Source organism: Anoplolepis gracilipes, chromosome 1, assembly GCF_047496725.1.
Source record: "Anoplolepis gracilipes chromosome 1, ASM4749672v1, whole genome shotgun sequence".
NCBI classification, from domain to species: domain Eukaryota; kingdom Metazoa; phylum Arthropoda; class Insecta; order Hymenoptera; family Formicidae; genus Anoplolepis; species Anoplolepis gracilipes.
In genome coordinates, this window is record NC_132970.1 from 7,918,917 (window position 1) to 7,938,000 (window position 19,084).

Here is a 19,084-nt window from a genome sequence, read left to right on the forward strand (position 1 = left end):
AACTTGAATGGGAATTAAACTTGCCGGCAGGTCTGTGTAAATTCGTATCGGCTTGCATCTGCCGCTCTTGAATAAATGCCTCTTTAAATTCCGACAGAGTCTAATATATTTTGCTTAATACGGACGATTAAATAATTCAATACGTAGGAGAGAAGAAACACATTTAAGAGTTAAAAAATCTTTAAGAGTTATAATTCTTTCTCCTCTCGAGAAAGATTTCCTTTTCTTCCTTCTTATATTAATATTCGGCTAACAAATCTAGCTGCTGGGACTTCGGTGCGGATTAGTCGGCCAAATGTCTCTTCGTGGAATAATTTATCGCTGGAAAAAGACTCACGTGGCATTTTCATGATCCTGTCGTCGGCTCCTTTGATGTGTGGGCGTGTGCCACGCAAATCGAATCGTCCAGAATCTCATCACGTCCCCGTTGTAATCACGGCTATTCCGAGTCTGAGATCCGAGGGCTGATTATAATTTATGTTTCGTATTCAAGCACGTTACATACATCGCTTCCATCGTTCACGGATTCGCTTCTGCGGCTTCCACATGCCATCGCTGGCTAGATTACACGGTAATACACTGCCGCTACGCAATTTCTGCCTCCGTCAAACGCGATAGACGAAACGAGAGCCTCGCCTCTTACGAGACGTGATGAGTTGGGAGACATTCGCGAGGAAGACAATTTGTTGAAATTGTCGTAACCACTGCCCGCCGTCCACAGTTTTTAATATGCAATACGTAATTGATGTATATAATATTATAATATATGTAAGATATAAAAGATATTTTATTGTTTTATGTCACGTCAGATGACAGTGCTCATCAGTGGAAAACAAATACAAAGAATTTAATTTGCCTCGCTATTAATTTGAAATATAATTTATTCGTATCCTATCCTCAGAGTCACGGTCGACTATCCACGAAATCATTTTTTGTACGATTATTGCGATTATAATTTCTGTAACCAAACATGGTAACACCGATTCGATATCCGAGACAACAACGCCCTTAGCGTTTTGAAATGTGGAATACATACTGCTCCGTGCCATAGTACTCCTTTAAAGGAATTTAAGGGACAATCGTGTTCAAAAATCAGATCAGATCGGTGCGCCAGCCCGGCCCCTTGTCGACGCGCGGATACGTGCGCTCGTACGTGAATATTTCGTCGACACGCCGCGGGCGTGTTTTCTCAGCTGGTGCTCCTAGTGCCCCTAACCATCGACGATTTCCCCTCCTCCGTTGTTCCCCGCCACCCCCGCAAGCAGATCCTGGAAGATCCTTTCAGGACACGGTCGGCTACCCACAAAGGACCCGGCCTTTCATACGCACGTTATTATACTCTTTACACAATATCGTTTCAGCTCACCTCCCCCCTCCCACATCGCCGAGGAAGAAATACGCGTTGCCATACGCCTCGGTACTGTATATCCTACGCCCACGCATTGTAGCCGGGACCATAGGCAACGAGAGACGTCGACTGAGAGCCGACGAAAGCCTCGAGACTTTCTCGTTTAATTTGTTGTTATAGCTGCTTGAGACGCGGATCGGTCCATTCGTCCGTTCGCAGGATCCCTCAAACATTCATTATATTTTTTCTTTTTTTTTTTTTTTTTTTTTCGTAACACGTACAAGACCGCTCGCGCGATTCGCGGCGATGGTGGGGTTACGACTCGCCTCGCTCTCGCAAGAAAGGTCTATATTTGTTCCGTATCCCACAAGCGGTCTCTATTAATCGAGAGATCGCGGAGCAGGTGGACCTCATGCGATCCTTACAAGAGAAGAACATAACTGATTTATCCTTGACAGATCTTCTCTCTTTTCCTTTACATTTTTAGATTCGTATCGTCCTCCATCTCGCAATATTTTTTACGATATATAACTAATAACGCAGTCGCGATGGTCGATCGATACGTCATGATAAATAGCACGCGGATATATGGATCGATCATATATTCACGCTGATTATAGTAATAAGATTTATGACGATCGCGCGAGCTCATCGATCGAGCGATCATGGGAGCGATCGATTCAATTCACCCGCTTGATCGTATCGCGGATGCAGACTGATGCGATTAGGATGTGGTATTATCGCGGTCCATTAGCGATTGTTTGCGGAGAAAACGGACGAGTCAATTGCCATCGTTCGGTGAATCATAAAGGCCATACGTTACGTCGACGATCTTGAAAATTTATTGAAGCGTTGCTAGTTCGGGAGGATCTTTTTCTGTCTGATTTAGCGCATTTTCCTGTCTATTGCATCAGGATGTACTTTTTCGGAGAGGTTTTAGCTTCAATAGCTCTTGGCAATATCATTCAAACGAGGTATGTACGTATCTTTATTATATAAGATTACAGGTTTGACAACACGAGGATCACGATCGACGTTATTGAGCACACTATTATATAAATGATGACTTGTTTCGTAAAACATACGAGTCAAAATCGTCCAAGACGATTCGTAAATGTGCTCAAAAACGCTCGTCGCGCTACTCTAGATGGAAACACTGGTCCCATACATTCTAGCAGCAGTAGATTTCTTTCTTTTATGGCTCTGTGAAATTCCTCTTCGGATATTACACCGTCGCGATCAATGTCGACTTTTTTCATCAGCAAATCAATCAAATCCTATGACGCCATATAATTCTTTTCTTATTATTTTATGCGTATCATATTTTTAGGGAATACGAATTTTCGTGTCACTAAATAATGTGCTAGTAATGCACATTTTTTAGTGTGACACACAAAATTCTGATTTCAATAGTTTTAATTAATTTACTTTGACACCATCATCGGGATCTTCATCTGTCTGTAATTTAATCAGACAACCACGCATTGACGGAAATATATGCTCTTTTTTCAATTTATTAGTATGCCAAAAATCGTATATCTGTATTTCGTAAATATCATAATTAGATAATAATTGTTTCTAATTAAAATTTGATATTTTTTTGTAGCAATTTTTTTCGATAATAAATTAACTTTAATTTTAAAAAGATATTAAATGCACATTAAAATCTAAAGACATTACGTAAAATATAATTATAGAAAGATGAAGGTTAGGTTACATTAAAAGCAAAGTGTATCCTCTCGTTCAGATCACCGCGAAGAATTATAGAAAGTCCTTCAATCCATTGTTCTAGATGAATCTACATAGCCGTATAATTATAATCATTTACCAGAAAATGCAAATTATTAAATATTTACATTACATATTAATTGTATACTTGTAAAAGATTTTTCTTGTCAAACGTAGCGAAAATTCTATCGATGTACAAGTGTCGAATATTTTCAGTAAAATCCAAACCAGAATGTAAAACATCTCTAAACACCAATCTTGTCATGGGACCCAAAGTTTGCGTTATTTTCCTGTGTATAACAGCTAACGCTATAATATTTACAATTAATTAATAATAAATAGTTATTCGAAGTACATAAAAATTGTCAAATTAATAAAAAGATTAAGACCAAAGTATATTTGCTATATAACCTTCGATTTCTCTCAAATTGAAATGAGTCTTTCGCGCTAGTTTTTTAAATAGAGCATTATTTTTTCTTCTAAAGACAATCTCCCGCAAAGGTTTGTTTAACATATCAACGGGTAATTCGATCGGCATTTTGGTCTTGTAAATTTATTCTGTACTTGTAAATTTACTGTTTAATGAATTTTGATCAAAAATGTCAAACAGCGAAAAAATAAGACTATCAATTTTTAACATTAATTCTCTTTTAACTATTTCATTAAATATTAAAAGTTTTTATATACATTTCATCATTTTATTATAAACATTTTGATTTATTTATATTAATTTTGTAGTTATTATTTAAAACTTTATTTTTCTAATAAATGCAATAATATTTAAATAACAAGTGTAATCCATAGATGAATTATACTGAAATTTTATTTTTCGTTTAATAATTTCCATTAACTCAGATTATCACACTAATCGTATCAAACTAATAACGAGAAAGTTGCGGATTTAATTCCCTCATGTACTAGTTATTTTGCTTTCAATCATTCTGAACATAAATATCTTTTGATAAAGGTTATCTCTCTTCACATCAAATCAGATTACGAATAATTTAAAAGTTTCATAACAGAGAGATACATTTTTTTTGTTTTAGTAAAGATTATTGTAATTTCTAATTAAGAACATTTAAAATAGACATTACCTAAACAAAAATAAGTATTATCTAATATTCTTCAATATCTTGTGTACTATATTGTAAAACATAAAACTTTTACAATTTTTTTCAATCGTGTAGAAAGAGTTTAACTTTTTAACTTTGTCAACTTTGAAGATAATCAATTAAATAACTGTCAATCCGTTAAAATCCATAGCTATCATCGATGTCAATTTCATCATATTTGAGATGTGTAACGTACAAAGACTTGTAAAAAATATGTATACATAAACATCTTATATGGAAAGTTGCCAAGAAAAATATCCAACAATATGAAGGTAGTAAAAATGTATAGATGGTTCTCACGTAGTCGTGAGAAAAAGAAAAAACTGTAAGGCCGCCTATCCAGAGAAACATGAGCGAGACGACGAACGAATTTCGGCGTGATAACCGATGAGTCGTGAATGCTCAGCACGAATTCGTTTCACGGGAGCCGTTCAACCGGCATAAAAGACGGCAATAAAGCCCCGCCTAAGTATATCTAATGACATCATTTGGTTGGCAAACGTAATAAACTGGCACAAAGCTACAGGGATTTCGTCGAGAATGTAAAAACGCGGGAACGGCTTAAGACGACGGAGAAAGGATAAGTCCGTATGGGCTCGCGCATGTTTTGCGGGCCGCGTGAGAGGACATGGAAGGAGACATGGGAAGGTTGATGAGCGAGGGAGGAAGGTAGATGTCTGGAATTTCGTGCGAGACCAGAGTCCCTCGTGAACAAAAAGGAAGGGAATACCGACCTCCAATCCTTTCTGCTGCCACACGTGAACGCTCGCGTCGTTTTAAGAGAAATACGAGAGACTCTCGGGGGCCCTGATGGCGCGCTTCAGGGCGCATTGTTTGATCGGGAAAGTAAATCCCCCATTGGCAAACGAAATACGACTGATCCCCTTGAGATCATCAAACCTTATTTCGTAAATAATGGTTGAAGATTTTTACGTGAGATCGCGCAATATTGTCATTTTTTTCCAAATAGAAAATCAAAGGGGTGTAGTTCTCTCTTTCTTTTTATGTAAAACTTTTCTACTTAAATAAAAAAAATGGATAATATTTTTTTATTATTTCTCGCGAGCGACTTAAAGACGATTGATCGAACAAAACGTACCAGTTCTTGTTTTAAAAATATTATCCATAATAATTTCGAGAATTCCCTCGAACCCATGTCATTGTGTTAAATCTAATTGAGTCCGACACATCCACCACGTGCTCCATTCCCGAGCCAAGAATTCATCGTATACCGTCCTACCTTACCCACAAAAAATTGTCCCGATACACTTTCGCGTATTCATCTTGGACAGCAACAAACTCGAGATATATCACCAGAGCGCACGTCGCGCATTCGCAGGAGAGAACGCCCTTTTTTACCCCCGCTCCCTATAATCACGAGCTCATTAGTCCCTGCCGGCGGATAATTTACGAGCTGGACGTTGCTCGCGCGGCCGATCGCAGAGGGACCACATTGTTTCGCTTAAGTAGGCAACGAGCCCGCGAGAACGGCGAGGGATCGCTTTCGCGAAAGGCACTGTAATATCCCGGTCGAGAGAGAAAGAAAGAGAAAGAGAGAGAGAGAGAGAGAAAGAGAGAGAGAGAAAGAGAAAATGAAAGGCGCGCGAGGAGAAGCACCTTGTGTTTCACAGTCGAGCTTGGAACGACTGTAATCTTGGGCTATCTAACGTTGTAAATGTAGCGAGGTGATGATTTGCGACCTCCCTGCAGCTTCGTGGGGAGGATTGGCGTGTATAGGGGTACACTCGGACCTTTAGATTCAATTTCGCGGGGCGTCAGCCGCTGACGCGACGTCCGCCCACCTTCCACGAGACGTTGATGTACGACACGGCAGACCGCGGTAGACTCGGGACCCCTCTAAAAATTTTCAGACGTCGAATCGGCCACGGTGTAAAATAGCGACGCGATAGAATATATGGTTTTAATAAACATGTACGAGAAGTTGTAATAAAAACTTTTCAATATTTATTTCTTAGGAAACAAATTATGTATAACAAACAGTATCAAACAAAGCAAAATAATTTTTAGCAACATTTTTCTTCTATTTAAGTTTTGTTTTCTTCTGCTTATGTAAAAGAAAAATATTAAATTTTATATATAATAATTTTAAGTTTAAGTTTTTATTATTGCTATGATTTTTTTAAGGATAATAAGAAAAAGAAAAATAACATAGATAAAATGAATTATGATGGCTGACATGACCGTGAGAATTCAGTATATTTATTTGACATCCACCATACTTGAAAATACCCGCATGATCATCCTCTGTCGACGCATCGATGTACGCAATGTGGCTACATCGATTTCGCTTGGTATGCCGGGAATGCCAAGTAGAGATGCAACAATCCTCTCTCAATCATCGAGAAGATCGAGAAAGGCTACTCAGGCTAGTCGAGCGTTACGCAAGCAGTCGAACATGGGAAGTGGCGTGTCTATCACTCAACGTACATACTCGCGTCAACACGCGCTCACATGCACGTACAGATAGAACATGATATTAAAGTCGCTTCAGACTGATAGATCCATGACTTGGAGTATGAAATATTTCTCTTCACATTATTATTTTTCAATTTAAAATATATTTGAGATAATACTTGATGTGAAAGCTTGATGGAATAATTTAAGTATTCAAATTAAATCGTTTATCTAATATAGGTACTACTTGCGACTGCGATGTCGTTTACGGTAAATCCAGGCAAATGTATCACGAATTTACACACCGGACTTTCGTGTGTTTCGCACGAGTAGCGAGAATATTCATAGCTCGGCGCGAACAAGCTCTCCTTCTACGTCATTTACAAACGGCAAGCGGTCCATCATAAATTTAGCGCGCTATCGCCTGCTGCGATCGTATTTATCTAACAAATAATTATTCCTGATTATCTCGCGGGTGATGCATGCCTTGGCAAACAGAGATCAAAGATACGGCGCCCGACATCCCGTGGGCCTTTGTTTAACGCTTAACCAGCCGAAAGGTACCGGTCAACAATTTCGTTTTATTTACGACGTAGTGGTGATGGTGGTGCTGGTGGCTAAGCTGGTCCAAACTTCAGAGCGTGGGTGCGAGGGTTGAGCGCCTATTACCATGGTTGCCTTGGGGGGTAGCCTATCCCGATGTCTGCTGCAATCAAATTTTAGAGTTATTGCCATGTGACTCCACGTGGGCCAACTCGGTGCAAAATAAACCGTGCAAGCCTCAAGGAATAGACTTTCTTGTAATATTTTGTCACGAATTATGCTCGTATCGCGACAGTATAAGTTTACGAAGCTTTAGAAATGTGATATAAAATGAAACGCAACAATTGCAACTAATTATTTAAAAAATAATTTGAATATTTTATAATTACATTAGCATATTTAATTTATGTTTGATATTATATTAGATTATATATATAATTTTGTTTTAAAAAATCTATGTTTTCTTAATATTAATATTATACAGTATTTATGATATATAATTCATGTATTATTTTATGCAAGTTTTTTATGCTTCATTTAACTTGTCATTTCTATCGCATTATAATTACGGATAGGACTGGCCACGACGATACATGAAGATGTTCTATAGTGGTAACCCCAACGGACTACCACTAAATTCGAGTAGAAAATGAAATGGACTATCCATAAAATTTGAACGAATGTGAACGAACGAGTCTTTGAGAAAAACGTATGCTGGTTTATCGACGACGGGGTGGGGTTTAACGTCTCGTGGACACGGAATCGTTATGTAACAACATCGGAGTGAGTTGTACGACAAATGTCGAAGAAGGACTCGAACTAAGTGAACCGTGAATCGATGGGATCAACGGGCAGCACGAACCGTGGGGATTTCTTCTCCATGCCCTATGTCGCTATTGTCGATGGGACACCTTGGACGTCATGCCGCGGCTTTGTGCAACTGCGAGACTCACGAGCAGCGATGGACCAAACATCCGAGCTTTTCGGAAAATTGAATACGTGGGTGGCAGAGTCACTCCCTGGCTAAGACCTGAAATCCATCCTAATCAAGCGGCGAAACATGACCGGTAAGATTTGTGTAAGACGATGATTAAGCAAAATCATATTTGTACTCCGCACGTCACTAAATATTGATAAATCAACTTCTGCGAAGTAATAAGCAATGAAAAATATTGCGATAAAAAATAAGTATATTTAAAAGTAATTATGTAAAATCTTTTAAAAATAATTTTAATATTATATTTTCTTTAAAAATGTTACAACGTTTTATATACATATAATATAATGAAACCAAATGTTTTCGGAATAAAAATAAGTACCAACTATATATACGTGATAAATAGCAAACGATTTCCAGTTTATATGTATTTTTATCCCGCAGGAATTTGTCCAATCCTTTTTATAAATGAGAGGAAGATACCGACAAATGGGGTGTTAGATGCTTGTTATCCGCATCTTGGGGAAAGACTGTTTAGTCGTCATTCCAGCATGTGGGGACGGTCGTTCGTATCACCCCTTATCGACGTAGCATGGCTGAAAAATAACACCAACTTTATCACCGCACGCATGACTCGACTAACGCAAACATGTTTCTTAAACGGTGATAGGCGTCAACATGTTGCGTGTCTAGTTGCGGAGCATGTTGGTGAACGCGTCGGGGGAGCTGAGGATCGAATGGATAAATTGCCTAAGTCAACGAGAAAAATGAGAAAATTATTTTGGATCTTTTAAACGTATTCGTGTTTGTTCTCGCGTTAACTATCCTGTTACCACTCTGTTCTGCCTGCGGTTATTTATATATGGAGGCTGAGGAAAAAAGAAGATTTAATTTTCCCTTATTTTAATGCATATACTTAACATATATATATAAAACATACATACTTTTATTTTTATATATAATATATCTTTTTTATAATAATACATAATATAATGTAATGAAACTCAACCGTTTTCTCTAGACTAGATATTTTTGATAATCTTGTGAGACCAGCAACTAGCAGATGTTCTTCTTCGAAGGAAATATTTAGCATACAAATGAAAGGAACACGTTCCTAATTTTTAGTCTGGTCTATACCCGATCCACATATCCAAATGCCACAATGCCGTTCTATTTCCTTGACGCGCATACAATCGCGTCATAGTAATCCTGTTAGAAGACGCTTCGCTGGTCAGAAGACACCCCGCTGAGAGGGTAAAGAGAGGGTATTTCCTCAATCGTATCCAATCGATATCACGATCTACGTTGCTCGTTCTGATCTTTCGCAAAATTTCGCTTTCCTGCAACTTAAATCTAATATTGCGGATATTTATCTTTAAAAGTCTATTTTTATAATCAATAAAATTATCTGAAAATTGATTGAAGATATATGATTATTTAATTCGTGCGATTTAATGTACTATCAGATATTTTATGAATGTTATTTAACCTTTACGCTGCTGCTATTTTTGCATTAAAATAGTAGTTCTTTTTTCTCAAAAATTTATATATATAAATAACAAGCACGTTGTGTAAAATTTCGAGTTTTATTCAGAGCCACAAAAGTAGCTTTGCGGCAGGAAACGGACGTAAAAAATTTTAAAAAATTTTATTTTCTCAAGAATAGCATATTTGAGGATTTTCGGTGTCACTGATTCCGATTCTAAACACTGATTTATGAAATTTTGAGTCTAAGAGCAGTATTGACATGATATGAATGAATATAAATATATAGGCCTATGCGGAAAAATTATATATTTTTTAAAATAAATAAAAAAATTTAGTAGACATATTTTTCGTATTATATTTTTGGATATTTATAGAAAAATTATATATTTTTTTAAGTAAATAAAAAAATTTAGTAATCATATTTTTTGTATTATATTGTTTTTCAATTTTTGTAAGTTTTATTTATATTCTTTTTGTTACATTTTATGATTTTTATGTATGTGCGTATGCTACGTCTATAATGTAAGAAATAACATAATTATTTTGTGTTATAATTTTAGTGCTGTATAGCTACACATACGCACGCACGCACGCATAGGAACGTAAATACACAGACTATATACTCGCTACATATACATATGTATGTATTAATATATTTTGAATTTATTAAATACCACTATTTTATTAACACATTCAAAGCCACAAAAGTAGCTTTGCGGCAGTCTAAAGATTAAAGAGATATCTGTCTTAATATTTATTTAATGTAAACTCATCTGTACACTTTCAGTATAATTCACTTTTGGTGATTGCATACAAAACACATTTTTGATAAGCATCTGGCAAGGAGTTTCATCTCTTGGATGGATCCTGTGCCGCGTAATCCTTCCATAATAAATTACACTTTAGAGAAGACTTTTTGCGCGGAAATCGGTTCAAAGTCGCATTAAGTCTCTTATACCCCATATTGTGGAATTTGCTTGTAAACAAGATTTAAGGATTTGTCTCATGGTCAGAAAAATATGATAAGCCTTTCGTTTTTGGCGTCTCTTCTTCTTCCTCGATCTCCTTGCGAATCCCGTTCTGCCGCCGTGTTTATGAAACGTAAAACCGTGAAAAAGCTTTCAAAGAGGATTTTGAACTTAACCGCGAAGATCATCGCGAACGAGATACATCGAATACAAGAGAGCAACGCGGAATTTACTCTACAACTCGTTCGATGGCATATAATTTCCAGGAACATAATATTTTTAATCCACTTTTTTTTATCGAATATCAAGAACACATTCAAGCCAATTCAGGAAATTCAATATGCAATCGACGATATCGTGTTCCGGCCGTATTTGTATTATTTTCGCCGCGCGAGAAAGGATTACCATGAATGGCTGAATTTTTTAATCCCAAGAGCGTCGGCGACCTGTGCACACGTAATACGATAGGCTCGATAGATCCAGGTTTATCGATCTTAAATTACCGATACACGATCAAAACTAGGTCGCACGCTTGCATGGATCTTCTTCTGCCGCGCAAGTGTTCCGGGAAGCATTCGAGAGCGGCCTTATTGAAGATTATCGCCGTTAAACGTCGATTAATCTCGAAGGAAGGCCGGTCACAAAGAATTCTTTTTAAGACCGATATGAGCTCATCAGAGCAGATTTCTTTCTCTTTCCCTTTCTGTCTCCCGATTAAATTCTTGCTTCTTAAGCTGCAACTCGGTGTAATCCTTGTCAGATTTCACGTTTTATGAATAATGCCTTTTATCGCAGAAACGAGGAGCAAACGAGAAGAAATGCAAAAAATTAATATGCGAGTTAAATTTGGTTAATTTGTTGTAATGATCTTCGCTCAAAATCGACCTTGAAAATTCGATAATTCGTATAATTGCGACTTTGGATCGAAACTTTCAAATTAATGGTTATTTCGCGATGGTTACCTGCCAAGAATGAATCGATCTCCGGATCGCCAACCTTCGCCACCGAGACTATTTATCAAGCGGATACATGATCGAGTCCTTAATTAAACCTATGCATACGGAATAATTAGAAATACCTTCGCGTCTCTGCTTGTCCGTGCTAGACAAACAATTTGTCTTGAGTCAGTGTTAACGAGCATCGACAAATTAAATATCGCAGATATTCATTTACATACTTAATCACCGTACTGTAAGTTCATCTTTAACACCCTGTACACATTAAAACGATCATCGTTAAATATTTCGACGATATTATATCCAAATATCTAAATAATTAAACTTATCTCTAAATAACTTTGGTTCATCTTATATAGTCAACGAAATTTTCTTTTTTAAAGTTTTATATAACAAACTTTTTGTTAAAATAATTATTTTCGATAATATATGTATATATGAGGTACATATGCATTACGAACTTATGTCACTATATCTCTCAAGAAGCCAGAGAAATCGAGCTGTAAAGTTTCTACCTGAATCACCAGTGTAAAATTAGCGAGACGTTATCGAGCGATCGTTTAATTGACGGCTGAGCCAAGTGTTAATTTGATGGTGCTAAGCAGATGTCGGTCGATACGCATCTTTAATTTCGTCCCTACCCATCGGTAATTGCTTCGACGAGATAAGCTTGGGTACTCACATCCTGTATCTTCGACTCGCTGTTTGTTTTGTTAATGTGTTGTTAGTCGATGCGAACATTGTTCCAATATCGCCTTGCAGTGCCTAAAGTCACCATATATATAGAATATATATATATAACATCTTCAAGATAAAATAATACAATTAGAAAGCATGCAGAGTAAATGTGTAAAACACTATTGTAAGCAATATTTACTATTATTAGTTGAATATTTATTAGTCTACTTTTTGTATAGGAAGAGAGAAAGAAAGGATATTTCGACAGTATTTCTTCATTAATATAGGAAATATCAATAGATACAAAAGATAAAAAATTAACACTTTTTACCTTACGACTGCATTTAAATCAAGTAACTTATAGCATTATTGTATAAAAATTTATTAATCATATATATAATAATATGATGCGTGGATTTTTCAACTGAGGGGAAAATATGTATGTCAAAAGAGAACATTTGGCTGTCTGGGAGTGAAACCTTCCCTCCCCCAACTTCTTTCTGTGTGTACCAACCTCGTTTCTTTTTTGATATTTATGTACCAGCAATCACGGTCTCTGGCCCAATCTCTCTCACGGTGAGAGCGGTGCCATTGATCGTCTCGATCGCAGCCAGCGCCTTCGGGATCGCAGTATGTTACCCGCCATAGTATGGACCGGTGCCATCTCGATAATTTAAAATTAATGTTTTTGATCCGGGACAGACCAATGTGATCTTGATTATTTTGAAGCACGATCGGTCTCGCTGCGAGAGCGCCGCAGGACGGACCACAGTGGCGCTCACCGTATTTTTTGCGGAGATAAATGAAAAAAAAAATAAATATGAGATGTTTTCTTTTGTTCAGAATAAATTTATATAATTTAAGTTTTTATGAAACTAACTATTTCTGTTTATAAAAAGGTTGTAAAAATTTCATATATCTATACAGATATTTTTTAAATTTTGCTATTGCTATATAATAATTATATATTATATAATTATATAATTATTATGCGATAAAATAATTATTATTCCATTAAATAAGCTCTATGATAAAACATCAATTTATTATATAGCAAAGTGAGAAAAAAGAGTTACATATTCTTTTCATTCTTGTGAGAACCTCTGGTATAACCTAAGACCTCGTGGAACCTTAGCATTACGTTCATGGATGTAGTACCATAATGCAATTTTATTGACTGTATTAAACAATAATAACCTTCAATTTCGTAGTACATGACCGCTCGACAATGGATTTCATTCGTATTGAAGCGGATGTGTGGGTTGTCAGGATTGTTTCGCGCGTCAAAGGAATCTCTCAATCGAGACGAAACGAACGAGAATTACGCTAATGGAATTGGCAACAAACGCACGTACATACCTTACACGTGAGATATGTACATCGACCCGACGCAATGCCATGAAACTTGATCGACCTCAGATCGATGAGATTAATCTTGAATTACTCCCTCTTGCATTACTTCTTCAATGACTATAGTAATAACGCAGCGAGATAATTCTACTTTTAGTTTTCTTGCTTTTCCAAGGCGTATCTCTAAAAAATACAAAAATAGCAAAGTTAAAAAAACACTATTATCAATTATTATACATGCGTATAATAAGTAACATGATTCTGATTTTTATTAATTTTTGTGAATTTTTATATTCTCTGCTTAGAATCAGCTGTTCATATAACTAGTATTCTTATTTGTTTTCTTAAAAAAATTAATATCCAAAGTTTAGAAATAAAATACGCAAAGATAACAATAATAGTTTCTTCATTTTCATTTTGCGGTCATCGTTTGCACAAAGTATTGGGATACAAAAATGAAAAAAAAACCGAAATGGAGATGTTGATTCTCTCTCCCTTTCTCTGTGAAATTATTCGAGAGTAGATGTCCTATTGAAGATCTCCGGGCCCATTGTGAGAACCAGGTGACGGAACAATAAGCACTATTCTTAAGAAAATTCTCACTAGCCATGCGATGGTCACAATGTTTATCCCGAAACTTTTTTTGAATTTCAACGAACTGCATTTTATTTGAAAGGAAATCCGATAATATTTTCACATCATATCCGACTATCTTTGAAAAATATTTTCTCATCGTTATTGATAGTTATCTGCGGTCAGAAAAGCGAAATTTCTCGAAGAAGTATAAACATAGCTCTTTGAAAATAAGTGAATGTATAAAACTACATGTTTGCAGTTGTAAAAGCTAAATCAAATAAATTTTGAAAAATAGTTAAATGCTATACAATGAGAATTGCATCAAGTGTAAATGCATAAAGAGAAAGGAAAATATCTTTTAAATAATGTTTGCCATGCATAATCACAAAGAGACATTTATAAATTACAGTGATGTCTCAACTTTGTTGATTTATGCCTGTTCATTCTCGCCTTCTCACAATCTGTTCAAAATGAAATCAATAATTACAGATTCGTTATTATAATACCTTATATATCGATCAAGACAAATATGAAAACACATGAATTTTTATTTCAGACAATCACTCGTAATCTTTTAACTTCTGAATATTATACATTCAATCTTAACTACTATTAATAATATTAATTAATTATATTGTTAAATATTGTATATTTCTCATAACTATTTTTTTTACTTCTCTCATACAACAAATATATTTCTTTTTAATATTTTATTTAAACTCTAAATGTAAAGTCTTTTTTTATGAGATCTTATACTTACAACTTTTTCTCTTTTACTTTAGTAATGCTTCGAAACGAAACTATTGAAAGTACATTAGACTCTGTCATATGCATCCGAGATGTACCAAACGGAGCAGAGAGAGAACGTCATTTCTATTCCATGGAGAACTGGTTCTACCATTGGCAAGAGGTAAGCGCGCGCCGCGCGTGCCACTCGCGTGTGTCACGTGTCCCGGAGGTAACAGGTAAGAGGTAACAGGTAAGCGGCGAGGTCTAAAACCGCAGGTATAGAAACGCTCTCCCACTCCGTGACGAGAGTGATCGCAAACAAAGCTTCAACGGGCATAAATTAGCCAATTCTATCGAATATTTCTCTAACGCAATCGATTTAATTAATATTGATTAATAGGTTATTGTCAAGTCATATCAATAATCTCACATATGTATGAGATATGCATTATTAAAGAGAATGAATTATAAGGAGCATGAATTATAATACGCTTGCGAGCGAGTGATAACACGCGAATGCAGAATTCTCCCTTTCTCCATTTATATTATGAGCTCGCGCATATATTCTGCGGTTCGCGGAATCGAGAGGATGCTCTTCATTATTCCACGTAGACCAGGCTCGATACTTATATGCGTGCCGCGCTGTGGAAAGTTACATACCGCGTTGAAGAATCGGCTATATCTTCATCTGTACCAACGCGCTATTGTCGCGTGCTTCGCAATAATGCGCAATAAAATCGGCCGACAGATGTGAAAGAACACGTTGTGTGTCGCGTATGTCGATGAACGACACTTCAAGTTCCGACACGACGTGGCGAAGTACATTACAAGCCATGCGAAGATGAGAATGTTCTCCTGGCACGTATGAGATCTCGCGACAGCGGCCGCACAAGCGAGATGAACGGTGTCATAGCTCTTCATTAAGAGGCTCGCTGAGGATTGCGCGTAAATCGATGCTGGTGAACAAGAGCACGTGCCAGAAGCCGTATCAATAAACTTGAAAAAAAATATTTTACTTTAATAATATAATTTATATAAAATATATTTTATTTTAATTGATTATTCGATAATCTAATTTAATCCGTGACAAGTGCTTTATATATAGACAATAAATTGGCGCGCGATATCCAAGGATAGTAAAAAGAACCTTCTTGTATTTTTAATCGAATGTATCGCGAGATGAACGATATTCAGTCCCATTGGCTTCTAAGAATGCCTCCTTTAATTATGAATATGCATGAGACTTTAAAAGAAAAAGAAGCCGAGATGCTCCCTTTATCTCCCGCGGCTTCTACAGCACAGTTTTGTTTTTTTATAATAATAGCATTCTAAGAAAGAAAGATAGAGAAAGACAGAAAAAGAGAGAAAGAGAGAAGGGCGCGACGATGCTTAAATATTTTATCAGATCATTTATATCTTGAAGAGCCATAAAAAGAGACGTTCGGAGAGGAATATTTTGCATGGAAAGTGTCCGAAAACATATAGGAATTAATTAGATTGTCATAAATAGTAAACTCACGATTTTTTATGAACAGGCTTCATCAATTCCTTTAACCGCTCTTTTGCATACGGAAGCATATAGTCACGAAAGAAAAAAGGACGGAAAATAAATGGCAAACAGTCTTTTTTATACTTTCTGAACGCTCGGGAGCGGATGCTTCGCGACAATTTTGGTGCTATTTGTTTCAAGAGATAACGAAGACTGATTTCAATCGTTATTTTTGATTAAAAAGACTATACTTTATGGATAATCGTTAATGAACGTAATATTGATTAACGAGTGAGCATGTCGACCAGCGACATAAATTTTAATTATACACTTTTTCGTGCTATTTCTCTTAATTTTCCCGAAGAGCGAAACCAATAAAATGTTGGCTATTCGATCATACATGAAGATGCGCAATAATGGCGACTTTGTAGTCGATCTTTTACGGAAGGAATCAATTTAAAGTACACAATTCACGTCAGCACAGTATAGTGTTCTTTACACACCCGATAATTACATTAGCCGCTGCTAATGTCTTCGTGATGTAGTACTCCACCCTTCGGTGACCTTCGATCTTAAAGTTAATGCATTCTCGACAGCATCTCGTACATTGCTCGTATCCCGCGAGTCGATCAATTTAATTACAGCTTATCATATACGGTGGCACAAGACTGGCCAAGAATGCATAATGCGGTCGTTCGCTCCTCCTCCGCAGCGTGATGCAAATTTATCCTTAATATCGTTAATTATAGGTCGTCGTTCAAACATTTTCGTTATCGACGCTTCGAATCGGCTATTTCAGACCCAAATCAAAAATGACAGCCGTGACGTCTGCCTTCAGATAGATTTTCCCTCACTCAACCATTTTCTACTTGCGCGTTAAACTGCGTTACTTTGACATGGGATTGATCGAAGATTTCGATACGCGGAAATGTGTGAGATGAGATCATGCCGAGGCGTTTTAAAAATGTCTTTCAAAATCCATTTTTACATCGTTAATTATAGATCATCATGATGTAAAGACGCTTACCTAATTATGAAAACGTCAAATCTTAACGAAGGATTAAATAAAGCAGCAAGAGCAATAAAATGACGCATTAGATTTTTACAAAGAAAATGATTCAAGCATTCTATCGTCATTGAATCACTTTGCGCTGCATCAAAGGAAACAAGATGAGATTTTCATCTTGGAAAAGAAATCATACTCGATTTTTACATTTAATTAATAATTATTAATTTATATATTATTTTAAAATGTTAGCATACAAAAAGATAATATATGTATTAATACTATAAAAATAATTTTAAACCAACTTTTTAAAATTAAATAACTAAATATATTAAATACAGACAAATGCAGTAATATTTACAAATTATTAAAAATAATATAATTTTTTCCATAAAGTATCAAAAGAAACCAGTAAAAAATCATTGAAATTTCTTTTTGTGTAACAGCATCACGCAGGAATAAACTGAAAAAATTTGATACCATTCTCTCTTGCCTTCTACTCCCTGCTGAAACTATCGTGTTGCTAAACAAACGTTGCAATTCCTTTCTATCTCTTTTTCAACAGCATTCTCTGCCGCAGGGGCATCCTACGAGAAGCGTGTCATTACGAGAACATAAAAGGAATCGTCGATAAGGAAGGTGTTGAAAACGAGATCGAGATACGCAAACTGTCTTAAACCGTATGGCGTCCGAGGTGTTAAGCGGCTCACGGCAAGGTGTTACGCGCAACATATGAACACCGCATACTAAATGGTAGGCGTTCGCAACGCGAGAGTTTCTTTATCGGCTCTGCACAAATCATTGACTACCTTTATGATTCTTGATCATGCAGATTTTTAATCGCGAGATGACATTAGATATAAGACTACGATCAAAAAAATATAATACGCCAACATTAGATTTTACAGATGTGATAGCAATTTTTTATGTCCATAATTCGAAGAGATTGTGTTAAAAAAAATGTGTAATGTAAAATTATAAATTACGTATACATATACGTTAGAATATGTATTAAGAATAAAAATTGAAACTTTCAGCTGACGTTTAGAAGCTGGGATAGATTCCTTTGGATCCTAGATCTTGATCTGCTTCAATTCAAGCCAAGATTCTCACGCGATGCGCGCGTCGCCTAATTTTAACAGAAGAACTCGTAGCCGCAGGCGGTTTTTTGTGCGGGCCACGAAGCGTGGAATTAACCGGTGCTTCCCCTTTTCTAAAACCAACACGTAATTATCTCACCGGCGGTTGTGCTCGGCGATTCTTCTTGCCTTGGCCCTTTTTCCGCCGACAGGTTCGGCAAGCGACGATACCCGATATTTACATGGCAGGTGATATCAATTATCGCCCGTGAGCCGTCGATGCCCTGGAGCTGAGATTGCAGCCGAATCCGAATCTTGAATGGTTCCTCGCCAATTTGCCCGATTCGCGCCTTCGTTATTTTTTTTCTTGCCTCTCTAGTATAGTTTGAACGATGTATCATAACCAACGGTTTGAACAACCTAAGATTCGCAAAGTTCTAAGTTGCCGAGAAAAGTAAATGATGAAAGAGAAATCTTGCATGATTCTCAGAAATTTCTGATGAAGGAGCATAATTCTTGACAATGTAGTAAACCTTCAAATATGCTTGCAACAGGAACATTGTGCAACACAGTTTTATTATAAACTAAAATTATATTATAAAATATACACTTGTCTCTACGCCTTATAATCTTCGTGTGAAAAATGTTCAGAAATTATTTTAATGGCAACATATCAATCAAA

The 19,084-nt window shown here is 36.3% G+C and overlaps 1 protein-coding gene across 1 annotated transcript; it reads right to left on the minus strand.

The window, feature by feature from the left end:
• Positions 1-2,436: 2,436 nt before the first annotated feature.
• Positions 2,437-3,614, minus strand: LOC140670592 (calaxin). Its single transcript, XM_072901317.1, has 5 exons — positions 3,488-3,614; positions 3,225-3,385; positions 3,066-3,146; positions 2,777-2,887; positions 2,437-2,625 (listed from the first exon to the last, which is right to left on the minus strand). The coding sequence occupies exons 1-5, from the start codon at positions 3,612-3,614 to the stop codon at positions 2,437-2,439; spliced, it is 669 nt and encodes a 222-aa protein (XP_072757418.1).
• Between the last annotated feature and the right edge of the window lie 15,470 nt (positions 3,615-19,084).